Below are 14,397 nucleotides of genomic sequence, written 5' to 3' on the forward strand. Positions count from 1 at the left end.
ATTCTTTCCTTAAAGGGCCTTCATGTATAAACATAATAATCCCTTTGTCCTGCAAATCCGGCTTTTGTCATTTAATTTGCGGGGCCCCAGAAACTGAATCTAAGGGGGTAGAGGAAAAAGACTTTCCCTCCCCCACAGGTGAAATCAGATTGCCTGAAGAGAGAGCAAAGAGAACGGTCTGGGGACTGAGATTGGGGCTGTCCAACACTGCAAGGCAACATGGAGGAGGGGATCCAGCAAAGGAAACTAAAGAAGGCAGCCAGTGAGGGTAAAGAGAGCATGATGTCTCAGAAGCCAAGAGAGAAGAGGACTTCAAGAAGGAGTGGTCAGCCATGTTTCATATTGGTGAGATGCTGAGTAAGATGAGAACAGGGAAGTCACCATTGGATTTGCAGGAGGAGGCTGCTGGGGATCTTGCGAGCATAGATTCTGGAAAGGTGGGGTGACATCTTGATTGATGTAGATCCAAAAGAGAAGGGAGGAGAGCAAGGGAAATGTTGACTACCATTTTGGGAAGTTTTCCTGTAAAGGGGAGCAGAGAAAGGAGGAGGTAGCTGAAGGACAATGCAGGGGCCTAGAGAGGGGTCTATTAAGAAGGGAGAAAATATATCATGTTTGCATACTAATTAAGGACACTGGTAATGCAAGGGAGTGGGTAATGGCGGGAACAGAATCTTTGAGCAAGTTAGAGGGGATGGGACCTAGTGATCCAGGCATTTGAAAGGCAGCTATGCTCACCACTATACTGCCAACGCGAACCAGGCATTTGAAAGTGGATCATTCATCTGCCGTCCTAACAGGGAGAGAAGCTCCATATGATGAGTGGATGTTGGGGATGTGAGCATAAGAGAGAACCTGTCGGGTTACTTTTATTTTCTTAATGAAGTGTGAGCAGAGTGAGGGGTGTGGGAGGCAGGAGGCGGGAGGCGGGAGGCGGGAGGTGGGAGGAGAGGGGATAGCAGTGAATTGACATGATTGGAAGGAGGGCCTTCCAGTTGGATGTCCAGCTGGTACCCAGGATCACTAATGTAAAATTGGATCGGCCAGCATTGTGCCATTGTTTTCTCCAGCCACATTCAGCTGCTTGGGTGCAGGACGGGAATAGGTGGAAAGCTGGTGCTTTGATGGGGACAGGGGCACAGCACACAGGGAGAAGAGCAAGAAAGTTAAGGGTCTCTGCAGAGGGAGTAAATCCAGGCTGGATTAGGAAAGAAGCAGGGACCCAAACAAGATGATGGAAACATGAGTAGGACACTGTGGGTCCCAAGGTCCCAGGATGGCTGTTCTGGGGCAATAGAGGACGAGAGCTGGAAGGACAGGAGGTGGTGGTCAGAAGAAGAGATGTTTGGAGCCAAACACTTTGAAGGGTCACAGCAAGGAGAGAGGTAGAGCCGAGGTGGGACAGAAAAGAGCATGGTTGCAGATGAGCCGGCCCAGGGACATAAGCCTCAGGTCCTTGATGGGTTATGCTCCGGAGACGGGAGGGAGCGGGGTGCAGAGAAAGGCAGTGAGCAGGGCTTCCTCGGTGATGAGTGATCAAGCAAGAGACATGTCCCAGCAACCCAGCTAGAGAATAATAGAGCTGAAATTCAAACCCTGGACCAGGGCTCTGGGTGCTCTCCCTGTCCCCTGTGTCACACGGCAAGTTGTCTGCTGGTGATGCAGCTTTTCTCATTCTGCCAGTGGAGCCACGAACAACACCCACCCCCTGCTGAATGGTGCGTGCCAGGGAGCTTTGTAAGGCACTTTTTGCACAGCAGGCATACAATCCAGTGTGCTGCCCTGTGGGGAACAGGGCACCCTACCCACTTCAACTCTTGGCACACCTACTTCTGTGATGCCCACCAGGCCGCAGAGTGCAGAGTGCTCACTAATTTGACCACACTCGCTTGCCATTAGGGACGGTGCTGCCTCAGGGGCTTGAGGCTGGTGTGTAGGTGGTGATGGCAAGAGAGGGGACTCTCTGTGGCTGCTGGGCTTCTCACTTACTGGTTGCATGGTACAGCTCACTCTAAATGCACTGAGGTGCCTGGTTCTACTTAAAGAAGCGCTGGGGTGAATCCCTCTGCAAACTGACGCTTTCTTGTACAAGGTGAATCATCATCTGATCTTCACATTTTATTTTTTCATAAACTGGTGCCCAGGTAGACTTGAGAACCTTGGAAACAGCCATTCATCCCATAGATATTCCTGGAGCCCCTCCCATGTGCCAAGCCCTGTGCCAGCCAATGGGAGGCAGAGATCAGAGATCACAGATCCGGAAGACACAGGCCCCAGGCTGCTGGCAGGGTAGAGCCCTGTGGTTCTGCGTCCAGAGGCAGGGTCCTCTTCTCTGCCGGCTGCTGAGCGCTTTCAGAGCTCCCCTACCACTGGTTCACCTGCCTCTCACCTTCCCTTCCCCACTCTCCATTTAAAAATAGAAGCCAGCCATCAAAACCTGCATGGTCTCCAAAATGCACCCTGCCCTCCTAAGAAATGCCAACCAGCTCAACGTAGGCAGAGTTTTATGTGTTCCTTTCCCTCTGGGCCCGGGCTGTCTCTGCAGCATTTCTGGCAGGCCCCGGTGTGAGGAGCTCAGAATTCAGAACACTTGGCAGCAGGGAACAAGATCGCGGCCATTTGGAAAGGATTAGGAAGAAGTTAAACGGAGTGCGGTTCGGGGTTTGTGTTTATCTCAACTGTAACTTTCCAAAAAGCTGGGACACCCAATTCCAATAAAAGCCTCCCCAAGTATTTTTGGAGGCATTGTGATGGTGCTGGATTGTGTGGGTGGGGGTGGTTTTTCCCAGTTTGTGCAATGCGTTTAGTGACTGGGAAAACCTCTGTCCAATTTGGTGCACCAACCTGTTTCCCAAGGGAATATGCCCTGGGCAGGTGGCGAGGCAGCAGTGCTGGGCTAAAGGGTGGAATTCGGCAGGGCCTCCTGAGGGCTGGGGACCAGAGGCTGTGGCCAAGGCCAGGCCAGACGGGGGATCAGAGTTGGTGGGAGAGCTGGGATCAGAAGTCTGGCTCCGTTATTCAGGACTGAACTTCTGCTACCACTCCTGGGGTGACAGGGACTGCGGTTCAGAATTGGCTGGTATGGTTATGGTTTCACACCAAGGATGGTGCAGGGCCCCAGCAGGGTAGGAAAGGACCAAGCAGACTCAGAGAGCCACGGAGGCAGCACCGTCAGCCAGGGGAAGCCCCGACATGGTGAGCTGACTGCCTGCTGCACACCTGCCAGCTGCTGAGGGAGCATTGAAACAATGGCCCAGCAGAAGGGCCAGGGCACAGCCCGCCCCTCTGGCTCCAGGGCAAAGGGAGAGGGAGGGGCAGGGAGATTCCCAGAGCCCAGCTTGGGCCCAGCTTTTTGCATTAAAAAAAAATATTTTTTATTACTATGTCCAGCAGTCCAAGGTTCTCAGTTACTCACACTCATTTATTCATTCCATCCATTCAGCATACGTTGATTAATCACCTACTTTGTGCCAAACATTCTGCTCCATGATTTACAGAAACTATCTCTTTGCTTTAATTATCTTCATCCATCTCCAGACAGTGCCCCTTTATAGTAGTCATTCTGTGCAATGACAAGCCCTACTGAGACAGAGCTCCAAACTCGGAGGAGCAGGAAGGGAGAGTAGCTTCTGACATCTAGGACGTGCTAGGTCCTGTGGCAGCTTTTGACATAGCCTGTATTATTTCCAGGGAATCTGGCATAGAGACAAAGAGTGGCCACAAGTCTAGGGGCAGTAAGAGGGTCTTGCTCTAGTGGCCTCGAGGACCAAGTTCACCGGCTAGAAGATGGCAAGAAAGGGAAGAGCATTTCAGGTGGAAAGTAACAGCATAAACTACGGCCTGGAGGCTTAAAGTGCCTGTAGCTTGGGGGTAGGGTGGGGTGGAGTAGGGGGTGGGGGAGGGATGGCCAGAAGTTAAGAGTGGCTAGAAGGGGGGGGCGGTGCAGGGACTGGGGTCAGTTTCATGTGCTCCCCTAATATCTGGGTAGGTTTGCCTCCGACATAACCTTGAGCAGAATCTTTCATAAAGCAACTGGCCCTTGGGAACTGAGCTGGCTGTGTCCCCAGACTTTCTTGGCTGGTGTGAGGACCTTCTGGTTATTTGGTTTTGTGTTCCTGCCTCTCTGTGTCCACTGCTGCTAGCCCAAGTGCAAGGCTGAGGGCCCTTATGTCACAGGGTCCCCTCTCTGGGCAGGAGCTTGGTACAAAGTTCCACACAGGCTCCCAGAGTTCTGCTGAGCTCCGCACAAAGCACTTCGTGTCTGCCTTCTCTCATCTGCTGGCAGCCTCCCTCACAGAGAGGAGCAGGTTGTAGAGAATGGAAAGCAAGCAGCCCTTGGTTCAGTGTAGCCATTGGGGCTGCAAGGAGCATAGCAGAGACAAATCTGAGTCCCTAAACTGTGCTTGAGCCCTTGCCGATACCTTCTCACGTTCTCCTCCTCCACCCTCATCACCCAGCAGATCCCAGAGTGGGCTGTGATCCTTCTCTAATAGGTAATGCAGGGCTCAGGGGCAGCAGAAAGGCATCAGGAGTCCTAAATCCTCTATCCCGCCAATGACTCACTTGCTATGTGTCTCCAGGCAAATCTCTTGACCTTTCTGAGCCTATTTCTTTGTCTGTGAAATGGGATAACAGCATCTTCTTTGATGTTCTAGGGTTTTTGAAAGGTTCCTGAGTAAATATGGGTGAAAGCACAGTAAACTGGGAAACAGGACATGTGGATGAGGGGGAGACCATCAGTGAGAATAATGAGGCTTCAGCTATGCCTCCTGCCCCCCAGAACCAAGGCCCTTGATGTTGGCAGGGGAGAGTTTGGAGCGGGGAGATGCTGGCAGGCCCTGCAGCTTCCCCAACCTTCCTGTTCTGCCCTAGAAGATCTCTGACTGGGGATGCTTTCTCTGCCCATCATGCTATCAGGGCCTGGCAACCTGGAGCAACACTGTGGCTCCCAGGGCTCTTTGCTGCAGTGCCACCCCCTCTCCCCATGTTCTCCACCCGCTGTCCCAGCACCAGGCCCACCTCAGAGAAAGGTGGCAGGGCCCGACTTCAGCCCACATGAAGCTCTGCTGGTCCCAGCTCCATGACCTTCCCCTAAGACCAAGCATTGCTGAGAGGCCCCAATTCCCCTGGGAGACCAGGAGGGAGGGCAGGGGTTGCCCTGCCAGGGCTCCATTTGGGGAGTGGGGAGCAGAGGAGCTGTGTCCCCCACTGGGGACACTGGTCTAACCCACACTCAATCATTCATTCAGTTGTTTGCTAAATATGTTTTTTAAAAAGATTAAGGCGCGCACACACGTGAAGAATTATTAAGACGTTCTAGTTGAGGAACCAAAGAAAATGCATTTTAAAAAGCACCCTCCCAGGCCACTTATGTAACAGTGCAGGACAGCAACACGCCCCAGAGACAGTGGCCAATGAGAGGGCAGCAGATTACACACTGCAGGGTGGCTGAGGCCCAGAGGACTGTGCACAGCACGGTGTGTGCGACTGAGTGCAGGGGGTGAGCAGTGCCTCAGTTTCCCTCCTGTGCAGTGAGGCAACACAGGGCTCGCCAATGGGGCCAGCCCAGTTCTGGGCAGCTGATGCTTCCTGAGGGCTGGCCAGACATTGCACGCATGGCCTAGCTCGTTCAGTCCTTAAAGTAATACCCCATGGGGCAGGAACTCTCATTATCCTCACTCTACAGAGGAAGCCCAGGTGTGCGGAGCAGTACATCCGCTCACCAGGAGCCCATGGCTTTAAGTGGCAGAACTGGGACAGAACTCAAGCAGGCCAGTTGCGGAGCTGGCGTGTTCAGTCTGCACTGTATTGTACTGGGAGATTATGAGCAAACCACCTTCCAAGGCGTGAGAACGTCAGAGCTGGAAGGGACCCCCAGGGACTGGTACTCCTTCCTTTTAGGAATGGAGAAACTGAGGTACCAGGTGGCGATGTGTCTTGCCCAAAGCCACACAGCCAGTGAGTGACAGAGGTGGGTCTCAGCTGTCGGTCCTTTGATTCACCACTGTTTCTCTACACCCTGGCTAGTACAGGTACAGCCTGGGGACTGGTGATAACAGGTATTCCTGGGAGCTCGTTAGGAATGCAGAGTCTCAGGTTCCCCCAGACTTAACTGAGCAGAAACCTGCATTTTGACAAGAGCTCAGTGATTCACATGCACTTCACATGCAAACTCACATGCAGTTTGAGAAGCACTGCTCTTTGCTACTCTACCTTCCTGGTCTGCAGTCTTGTTACTGTGAGTACGATGACATTGTATGCAGATACAGAATAACCTGAAATCATAAAATTCTGGAAGCTCCATCCCAGGCTTACATGGGGGTAAGTCCTCTGGGAACTGGGGGAGGCAGACAAAACAGGTGCCCCGGAGCTCGGCTCTTCAGGGGCTCAGGCACACCAGTCACAGGGGACCTGCTACTTAGCTGGGAGCTTAGCCCTGAGCTGGGGGTTAACAGACAGGGTCCAGAGCATCCTCCACCATCATCACTGACGGCTAGTGGAGGAGGTCTAGACTCCCTTGAGGAAAAGCCAGACCTGGAGGCTGGCTTGGGAATGGCAGGTTCAGGATAGAGGTTCCTGAGGTAGAGCCTGGCATCAAGGGATGGTTGCCGAGAGCGGGCCAGGGCTGAGGGCCAAGGAGCTTTGGTTCTTTATCAGCACCCTCCCAGCACCTCCCTGCATACTGTGAAAGGCTTTGTTCAGTCCCATGGAAAGTCCTATGTCCTCAGAGCCTTGAGACCCTCTGCCTCCTCACTCTTCCCTGCACAGAAGTCCTGCCGCTCGTTGCCCCTGAGCGAAGCCAGAAGTTGAGACAGCGCAGCATGCCCAGCTCAGCCCCATACTCATTCTGATTTGTGGGCTGGCAACCCCTGTCTCCGCCCCGGCTCCTGGGGAAGTCAGTGGAACTAGGGTCAGAAGACTGGGGAAGACCCAGGCTGGGAGTGACCACAGGAACACAGTGGCCTTTTGCTCTGTCTCCCAGCTTCTTTGAACCTGAGGCAGCCACACAGGGGTAAGGAGAGTCCCACTGTAGTTGGCAGTCTCCCTATACAGACCACCTTCAGATGGAGCAGCAGCTTTTCCCTGGAGGACACCCAAGGCACCTGACTTACTGCTGTTCCTCTGATGGCCTACTCTCTTCTCTCTACACTCTTCCCATTTCTCTTCAGTGTATATAGTGTAATGCTCCTCTGACTTGCTGTATGACCTTGGGCAACATCTCCCCATCTCTGAACCTTATGTGAAATGAGCAACGGGGCTAAATTAGCCATCTTCAGGTGGGTCTTGAAGGAGCTCCTGGGCTCCTCTGAGAAACCTCTGGGGAGAGCATGGTATCCAAAGGTAGGCCTGATGGGCATGGCTCCTGCCCCTATCTCCTCCAATCAGAGTAACTTTGCTGCTGTTTGTTTACTATAATAGGATGTTTGTTGGCATCTTTTGGCAAAATGGCCTAAATGCTTGAGAGAGAAGTTCTGAAGGACTTTTATGGTACTGTCCAGCTGGAATCCCCTAGGGGTAGATCTTTGCTCCATGTGGCACAGTTCTAGGCCTTTCCAGGCTGGAGCCTAGTCAGGACTAAGGGAAGGATGTTCCCTCTCAGCTGGATTGGCCCAGGAGTAGAGGGGACAGGAGGGAAGAGGGTCCAGGTACCCCAACCCCTTCGGTCTTTGATGGCCTGGCAGCTACTCTCATCTGTTCCTCTTTCCTGGCCTTCTTCACTGTCCATAAACCTCCCAAAGGAAGCAGCTCTCATTAAAGCAGTAGAGGCTGACAGTGTTGACACCACAGCCTTGTTCAAGGGGTGGCTCAGCCCCCGGGACTGAATGCAATCCTGGCAAAAACAAAGTGGCCTGTTTCCATAGCACAATCGGCTGGATAACTATCCAGTCTCTGCTAGGCCATGGAGAGGTGCAGGCTCAGCTTGGGGGAGACCAGACAGTCCCCCACTCTGAAGGAGCTGGCCCAGAAGCCACGAAGATAGCAGTATCCACTGACTCAGCAATTTCACCACGGGGAATTCAACCCAAGGAGATATTGCAGAAAGAAAAGGCCATCTGCATAAAGATGATCACTGTGGCATTACTCAAAATAGCCCTAAACAGGGAACTACCCAGCTTCCCAGCAATAGAAGTAGTAAATTATAGAACATCAACCAGATGGAATATTATGCACCCACTAAAATTAGCATGTGAAGGCTATGTGGAAACATGGAAACAACACTGGTGGTAAAATGTTAACGAAAGGGAAGCGGCTCCGCAAAGATCAGTTCTCTTTCTTTTCCCTACCAAAGGCGTGATAGAGAACCGCAGCCGTATCATGAGTGACTTGCTGTCTTGTTCAGTGAAGAAAAGATGACTGAATGTCTCCCACGTGCTGGGGCCAGGGCTGGGTGCTAAGGATATAGCGTGGCTGAGAACACATTTCCTGCTCCCCATCTAGCGCCTCCAATCTAACACTGAAGTTCTTCCCTAAATGTCCTTCAAAGCTGTCATAGCATCATCTTTCTTTTTTTTTCTTTTCTTTTTTTAAGCATCATCTTTCAATAAAAAGTAGTTGGTGAGGAAAGTAAGAGAAGAGAGGTGTTCCCCTCCTTCTGAGTAATGTTCATTCCCTCCTGGGATCAAAGCAACCTCCAGCTGGATCACATACATGTCAGAAGAAAACCAAATGTAAATGTGGTAGTGACATTTCGGTCTTATAATGTCTTAGTTTCCTTTGAAGCAAAAACTGTTTTAAAAATCCATGATAAAAAAGAGGAAAAAAGTTAGGACTTGTTACTAATCTCACGGCTGAATAATTAAGTGTGCCTAATTCTGAAAGTAGCAAACGAAATTATGCAGTGCCAAAAGTGACAACTCTCATACCTACACCATCCCGTCTATAGCAGCGTGGTTTTAACTTTATAGCTAAAATACACTGCCAGAAAACCTAATAAAAGGAAGCAAAAATATTTCTGTTTATATCAAGCTGCCATTTGAGAAAGACTTTTAAATATGTTCTTCCCCATGTGTAAATCTGACAGCAGTTGCATAATTAAAACCCCAGTGGAGAGTTTCCTTTTAATCTTTTCAAAGTAAACCAGTAAAACATCCTTTAAGATGTAAAATGATGGATTAATACCCTTTGGATTGCTTGCTCGTCTTTGAACTAGAGCACTGCCTCCAAGAATATTATTTAGTGCTAAAAGAACACAAGCCACCATCTTTATCTGTAGGAGTTCATGTAATCACAGAAGATGCAGACAGTGATGTGCCAAAGGCCACACATGCATCTATGATGAGTTATGCTCATCTCAGATTTTGCTAAATGGAGGAACTGAATTAAATGAATGCATTCACATTAAAACCAACTTGATTTCAACCCCTTGGGAATATGTCACATAGCATAAATGAAAGAAATAATAATTACCCAGGATTTCAGTTCAGTGTGAGCAATCAATATGAATATTTTAGACTACAGGGTGTTTTTTTTTTTTTATTTTACTTGAGCTATTCAGGTTGAATTTCTACACAGCCTCAACTATGGCTGAACAATCACTAGCAAATTTTTCCTAGATCTGTACCATGTGGACATAAACGTGTCTATACAGTTGCAAACTGCCTAGCTCTGAGTATAGGGTCTTGCTCAAGCCAAATGTCTGGACAAATATTTCATCTTATTATGATGTTCTATCTAACCCTGAATATACATAGGCACATCTGAACTTTTCTTCTGTGTCATCCTCTAGCTGAAAGCCCATTCCTGCCCCTTCTTCCTCTTCCCTGCACACACACACACACACACACACACACACAGGGGCAAAAGAAGGCAGAAAGCAAGTGGTTTCTGTCTTTGTACCATTCTGATAAACATCAGAATGTCTCCTACTTGTTAGCACCTCTGTCTCTGACCTTCTTTGTGTTGGCTCCTGCCTTCTCAGCTTAGACCTGCCAGATGCTTCTAGTCTGTCTGACCTCTAAGATATGTTTGATCCTTCAGGTTTTCTCTGGAATTAATCAGTTGTTGTCCTGACCAACAGACCGGTCCTCTTGCCCAGCCCTGACCTCCCGTCAGACCCACATACACCCATACCCAATATTAAATACTTCAGTCTCAAACAAGGATGTGCCCACCAACAATGCACATGAAATTGGTAGACCAAACACTGCATAACATGGATACTGGAGCCAGCTGAACGTATAATTAACTGTGACCTGAGATGAGTCCCTTAACACTCTGTAACACATGAGATTAGACTAAAGGTCTCTCTTGTTCTATTCATCTTTAGTGAAAATAGACAGGATATGCTGCCCATAAACCCTGTTGATACATCTGCTGGAATATGTTTTAACCTGTGTCTTGCAGGATAAGCTTTAACTTTTTCAAATGTAGCACTGGGCCTGACATACACAACGCAACAAATTTATAGGATATACAAAGGAAGGTTTTTACATACTAAAATCTAGATGAATTCATTTAGCAGAGTCCGCACAATACAAAAAAGCAATGTCCATACTGCTGCAAGGACCATATACACCATGATATTCACTGATCAGATAAAACTGAGTGCAGGCTAATTTTCCTCTTCATTGGATGAAGTGGCAGGCAAAGAATCCTGACTGAATTGGACTGAGCTTTGGCTCCCTGAACTGCTAAATCCATAAAAGCACCAATACTAATAATAATTGTCCCTGAAGACTCAGGGCATTTAAGGGAAAGAAACTATGTAAGCAGAAGAGAAACTGACATATGTAGGTCTTTACTTAAATCTCAGTACATTTTGCAAGAACAGGCTGAAATGACAACCTTGTTACTTTGGGATTCAGCACAATTTATCTGACAGATAGGAGTGACCAATTTGAACCACTGCCCCAGACCACAAGAGCAAGCGGATAACTGACAGAGATCCTGTTACCCGCGAGGCTGTCTTGGCATCCCTGCAAAGGTCTGGTTTGATGCCAAGCTGTCCACAGGCTAGTTCTGGTCCCTGAGTGTGGCTCCCCTCAGAGATACATGTCTCCCTGCGGCAGATTTTGGAAACAGTATGCTGGGTCATTCGTAACACAGCCACATGCTTCAGTGTAGCCCTCCTACACTGCTTGCCTACATCTGAAAACACAAATCAAGAAAGAGAACATAGCTCCTTTCTGCTTGACTAAAGAACAGCCAATCCTGCCAATAGATTAAAGGCTGGGGCTTGTAACAATTTGCCAACAGACTTGATTTTGTGCAAAGACTGAGAGAAGCTTTAGAAACTGTGGCTGGGCAGTGAATGAAGAAATTTATAGGAGCTCATCAGAGAGGCACAGAGACAATATCATACAGGTCACTGGCATGGGGCCCCATTTGGGTGCACTCACTGCCTATAGGAAGAGGACACTACTAACCTTTCCCTTTGGCCTGTGGGTTCCATTAGAAAGCTAAAACCAGAGTGTGTAATTGGGAGAGAAATGCTGCGGCCACCCAATATGTGCACAGGTGTGCCTCTAGGTGGAAAAAAGCAAAAGGGTCTGTTTACAAGAGTTAGAGCACAAATCAGTAATGAGCTATGAATGCATGATGTCATCCTCTAGGACTAAGCATCCTTAGTACTTTTAAAGCACTTAAAAAAAACTCTAGTTGCTATAGCAACTTGATGCAGCTCTTAAAAGGGTTTTTTTTTTTTTTTTGAGGGGGTCATTTTATATCTTCAATCACCATAACAACATGATATAGCTTTTAAAGGGTATTTTTATCCAATTTGTGTGTGCTTTGGGCTTGGGCCATATTTGCCTTTTCTACTTAAAATAATCAGATCAAGCATGACACACGAAAAATCATTGAAGGAAAGGAAGCCCTTCCGTAGACTATACATATACACTCAGAGAGACATCTCTAGCTGCTCATATCCTGCACATGGATGAAGTCTTTCTCTGTCTCCCAGCAGCCATCAGGAATGGCTTACACTGGCCAGTAAGTTTGTGCCCATCTCTGAGCTGGCATACCAGACTGGCCCAGAGAACTACGGACAGAAGGTGTGTCCGTACAGTCCCTCATTTCTCAGCCCAGTGAATCCAGCCCCCTCCTCTGAAACTACCACCAGGAAACAGTACCTTGGGGTGACTAGTGATACAGCTAAATGCCTTCTCCCACCCTGGGACTCAAAGCAGGAGCAGATGGGACATACACAAAATCTCACCAAAGTGGAAATCCTGTATTTATTGTGCACTCTGTAGTAACTGGGGAGGAGGTCTGTTTCACATGACACCCAGGATCCAGGGAAAGGGGGGGAGGGGGGGATGGGGAAAGTGGGTGACAAAAGAAGAAACGGAAGGGGTGGAGCGCAGAGCAGTAAGCGGCTCCAGGATCTCTACAGGAGAGAGGCTCAGAGGGAGGGGGTCAAAGTGGGAGAAGTTGGGGGGGGCCTATTAATGGAGTATTTACATTGCATATTTTGTACGGTTGTGAAACCGTGAACTGTTCATGTCAAAAATAAGGAAAAGGGCTGATAAAATGTATAGAGAAACCTCTCCTTCCGCCACCCCACCCAGCAGCCCCTCCCTCGGTGGCAATGATGGCAGGGTGACAACAGAGGTCAAGAAACTGGAGAAGTTGGGAAGGGGGTGGAGGAAGAAGGGTAAGAAAACCAAGGGAGTGGACAGAATAAGAGCGAAGTCCCGGCTTCCAAGTCTAACGGGCTTGGGGGAGGGGAAGGTGCGGTGTAGAAGCGGGTGGGAAGGCGATCAGGAGCGTGGTCGCCCTCCCCAGGGTGAAGGGCTAGAGGACACTGAAGGGAAGCGCCTGGCAAAGCGAGAGAGGAGGAGGAAGAGGTAAAGACCCTGTGTGTTGGGGAGGGGAGGGGGCGGCTTCCCGAATCCTCTGCAGGAGCAAACAGACTCAGGGGGCGCGAGAAATCGGAAGGACACAGCGGGCCCCGGACGCTTGTGCTCACAAGTCGTTTTAGAGGAGAGAACAGGCGCGCAGAGGCTGAGCCACGGAGCCGGCGGGCGCGGGGCGCGGGGCGCGGGGCTGAGCGTCCTCCGCACTGGGCAGCCCCGCCTGGCGAGTCCCCGCTGCCCGCGCCGGAAAGCGGGTTAGGAAAGGGCAGGGTCGGAGGGGCGCGCGGGCGGACGGGGAGGGGAGGGGAGGGGAGGGAGGGGGCGGCCGTGCCGGGCGCGGGGAGGGAAGACGCGCGCGGGGCGCGCCGCTCACCTATGGTCGACACCACGGTGCCCACGAAGTAGAAGGCGCCGGGGAAGTCCCAGCGCGGGCGCAGCGCGTCGGCCCGGACGCCGGCGGCCAGCGCGGCCTCGTAGTGCCGGAGGAAGGCGCGCAGCTCCGGCTCCGCCACGCCGTGCGCCGCGCTGAAGTTGCGCAGCGTAGCGCCCCAGCGCGCCCGCGCCTCCGCCTCGCCCGGGCTCTCGAGCGCCGAGAAGACGGTGGCGCCCGCCACCAGGTAGAGGCCGATGAGCGCCGCCAGCAGCACGAAGCGACCCGTGTCCTCGTTGAGGTGCGAGCGGCGGCAGCAGCAGCAGCAGCAGGAGGGGCGCGGCAGGCGGCGGCGGCAGCGGCGGGGCGGGGGCCGGGGGCTGCGGGAGGACATGGTCCGGAGCTCAGCCCCGGGGCCGGGGCGGCGCTCGAGGCCCGGGCCGCGACATCCCCCCCGCGGGAGCAGAAGCGTGAGGATGGTGGCCGGGGGTCGGGGCCGCCGCGGAGCCCCTTGCCGCCTGCCCCGGAGCCCGGACGGCGGGGCGCCTCGCCGCCTCCTCCTCCTCCTGCTCCTCCGCCGCCGCCTCCGCCGCCTCCTCCGCCGCCGCCGCCGCCGCCTCGGCGCTCAGGCCGCACACGGGTCCCGCGGCCCTTCGGGCGCCCGGGCTGGGACGCTCCGCTCCGCGCCCCGACGCCTCGCCGGCTCCCGCGGCTCCTCACCCGCCCCCCGCGGGCGCAGGGGTCTGAAGCGAGGCCCCTGCCGCCCTGTGGCCGGCGTCCGCGGGGCCCCGGGCCTCATACTCCTCTCCAGGCAGGCCGCGGGCTGCGCGCGGGGCGGGCTCCGGGGCCGGGGAGCCGAGACCGGGGCGCCGCGGGAGGGCACGGAGAGGGCCCCCGGGGGCGTCCCATGGGGCGCCCCGCTCGGCGGCCCCGGGCGCGGGCTGCGCGGGCTGCGCGGGCTGCGCGGGAGGCGGCTCCCCCCGGCCTGGGCTGGCGGCGGCGGCTTCGGAGCCTCGGAGCGAGCCGAGTCCCGGGAAGCGCTCCCTTCGCAGCTCCAGCCGGAGAGCCGCCCGGCACGGAGAGGCGGAGCCACCGGCGCCCGGGGCGGGGTGTGGGGGGGAGATGAGGACGGAAAGAAAGGGGTGGGGATCGGGCTGTGCGACGCCTCCCGGCCGCTCCCGCGGCACCGACTGCGGGCGCCGACGCAGGTGTCCGGGCTGCGGCGGGCAG

At 52.6% G+C, this 14,397-nt stretch overlaps 1 protein-coding gene across 1 annotated transcript in view; it reads right to left on the minus strand.

The window, feature by feature from the left end:
- The window catches only part of KCNK12 (potassium two pore domain channel subfamily K member 12), a 49,024-nt gene extending 35,201 nt beyond the window's left edge, over positions 1-13,823 (minus strand). Inside the window, exon 1 of the mRNA XM_072741206.1 lies at positions 13,171-13,823. Coding sequence (XP_072597307.1) covers positions 13,171-13,561 — 391 coding nt within the window. The 5' untranslated portion in view covers positions 13,562-13,823. The remainder of the gene's footprint in view (positions 1-13,170) is intronic.
- Between the last annotated feature and the right edge of the window lie 574 nt (positions 13,824-14,397).

The sequence above is a fragment of the Vulpes vulpes genome, chromosome 16 (genome assembly GCF_048418805.1).
Source record: "Vulpes vulpes isolate BD-2025 chromosome 16, VulVul3, whole genome shotgun sequence".
Lineage (NCBI taxonomy): Eukaryota > Metazoa > Chordata > Mammalia > Carnivora > Canidae > Vulpes > Vulpes vulpes.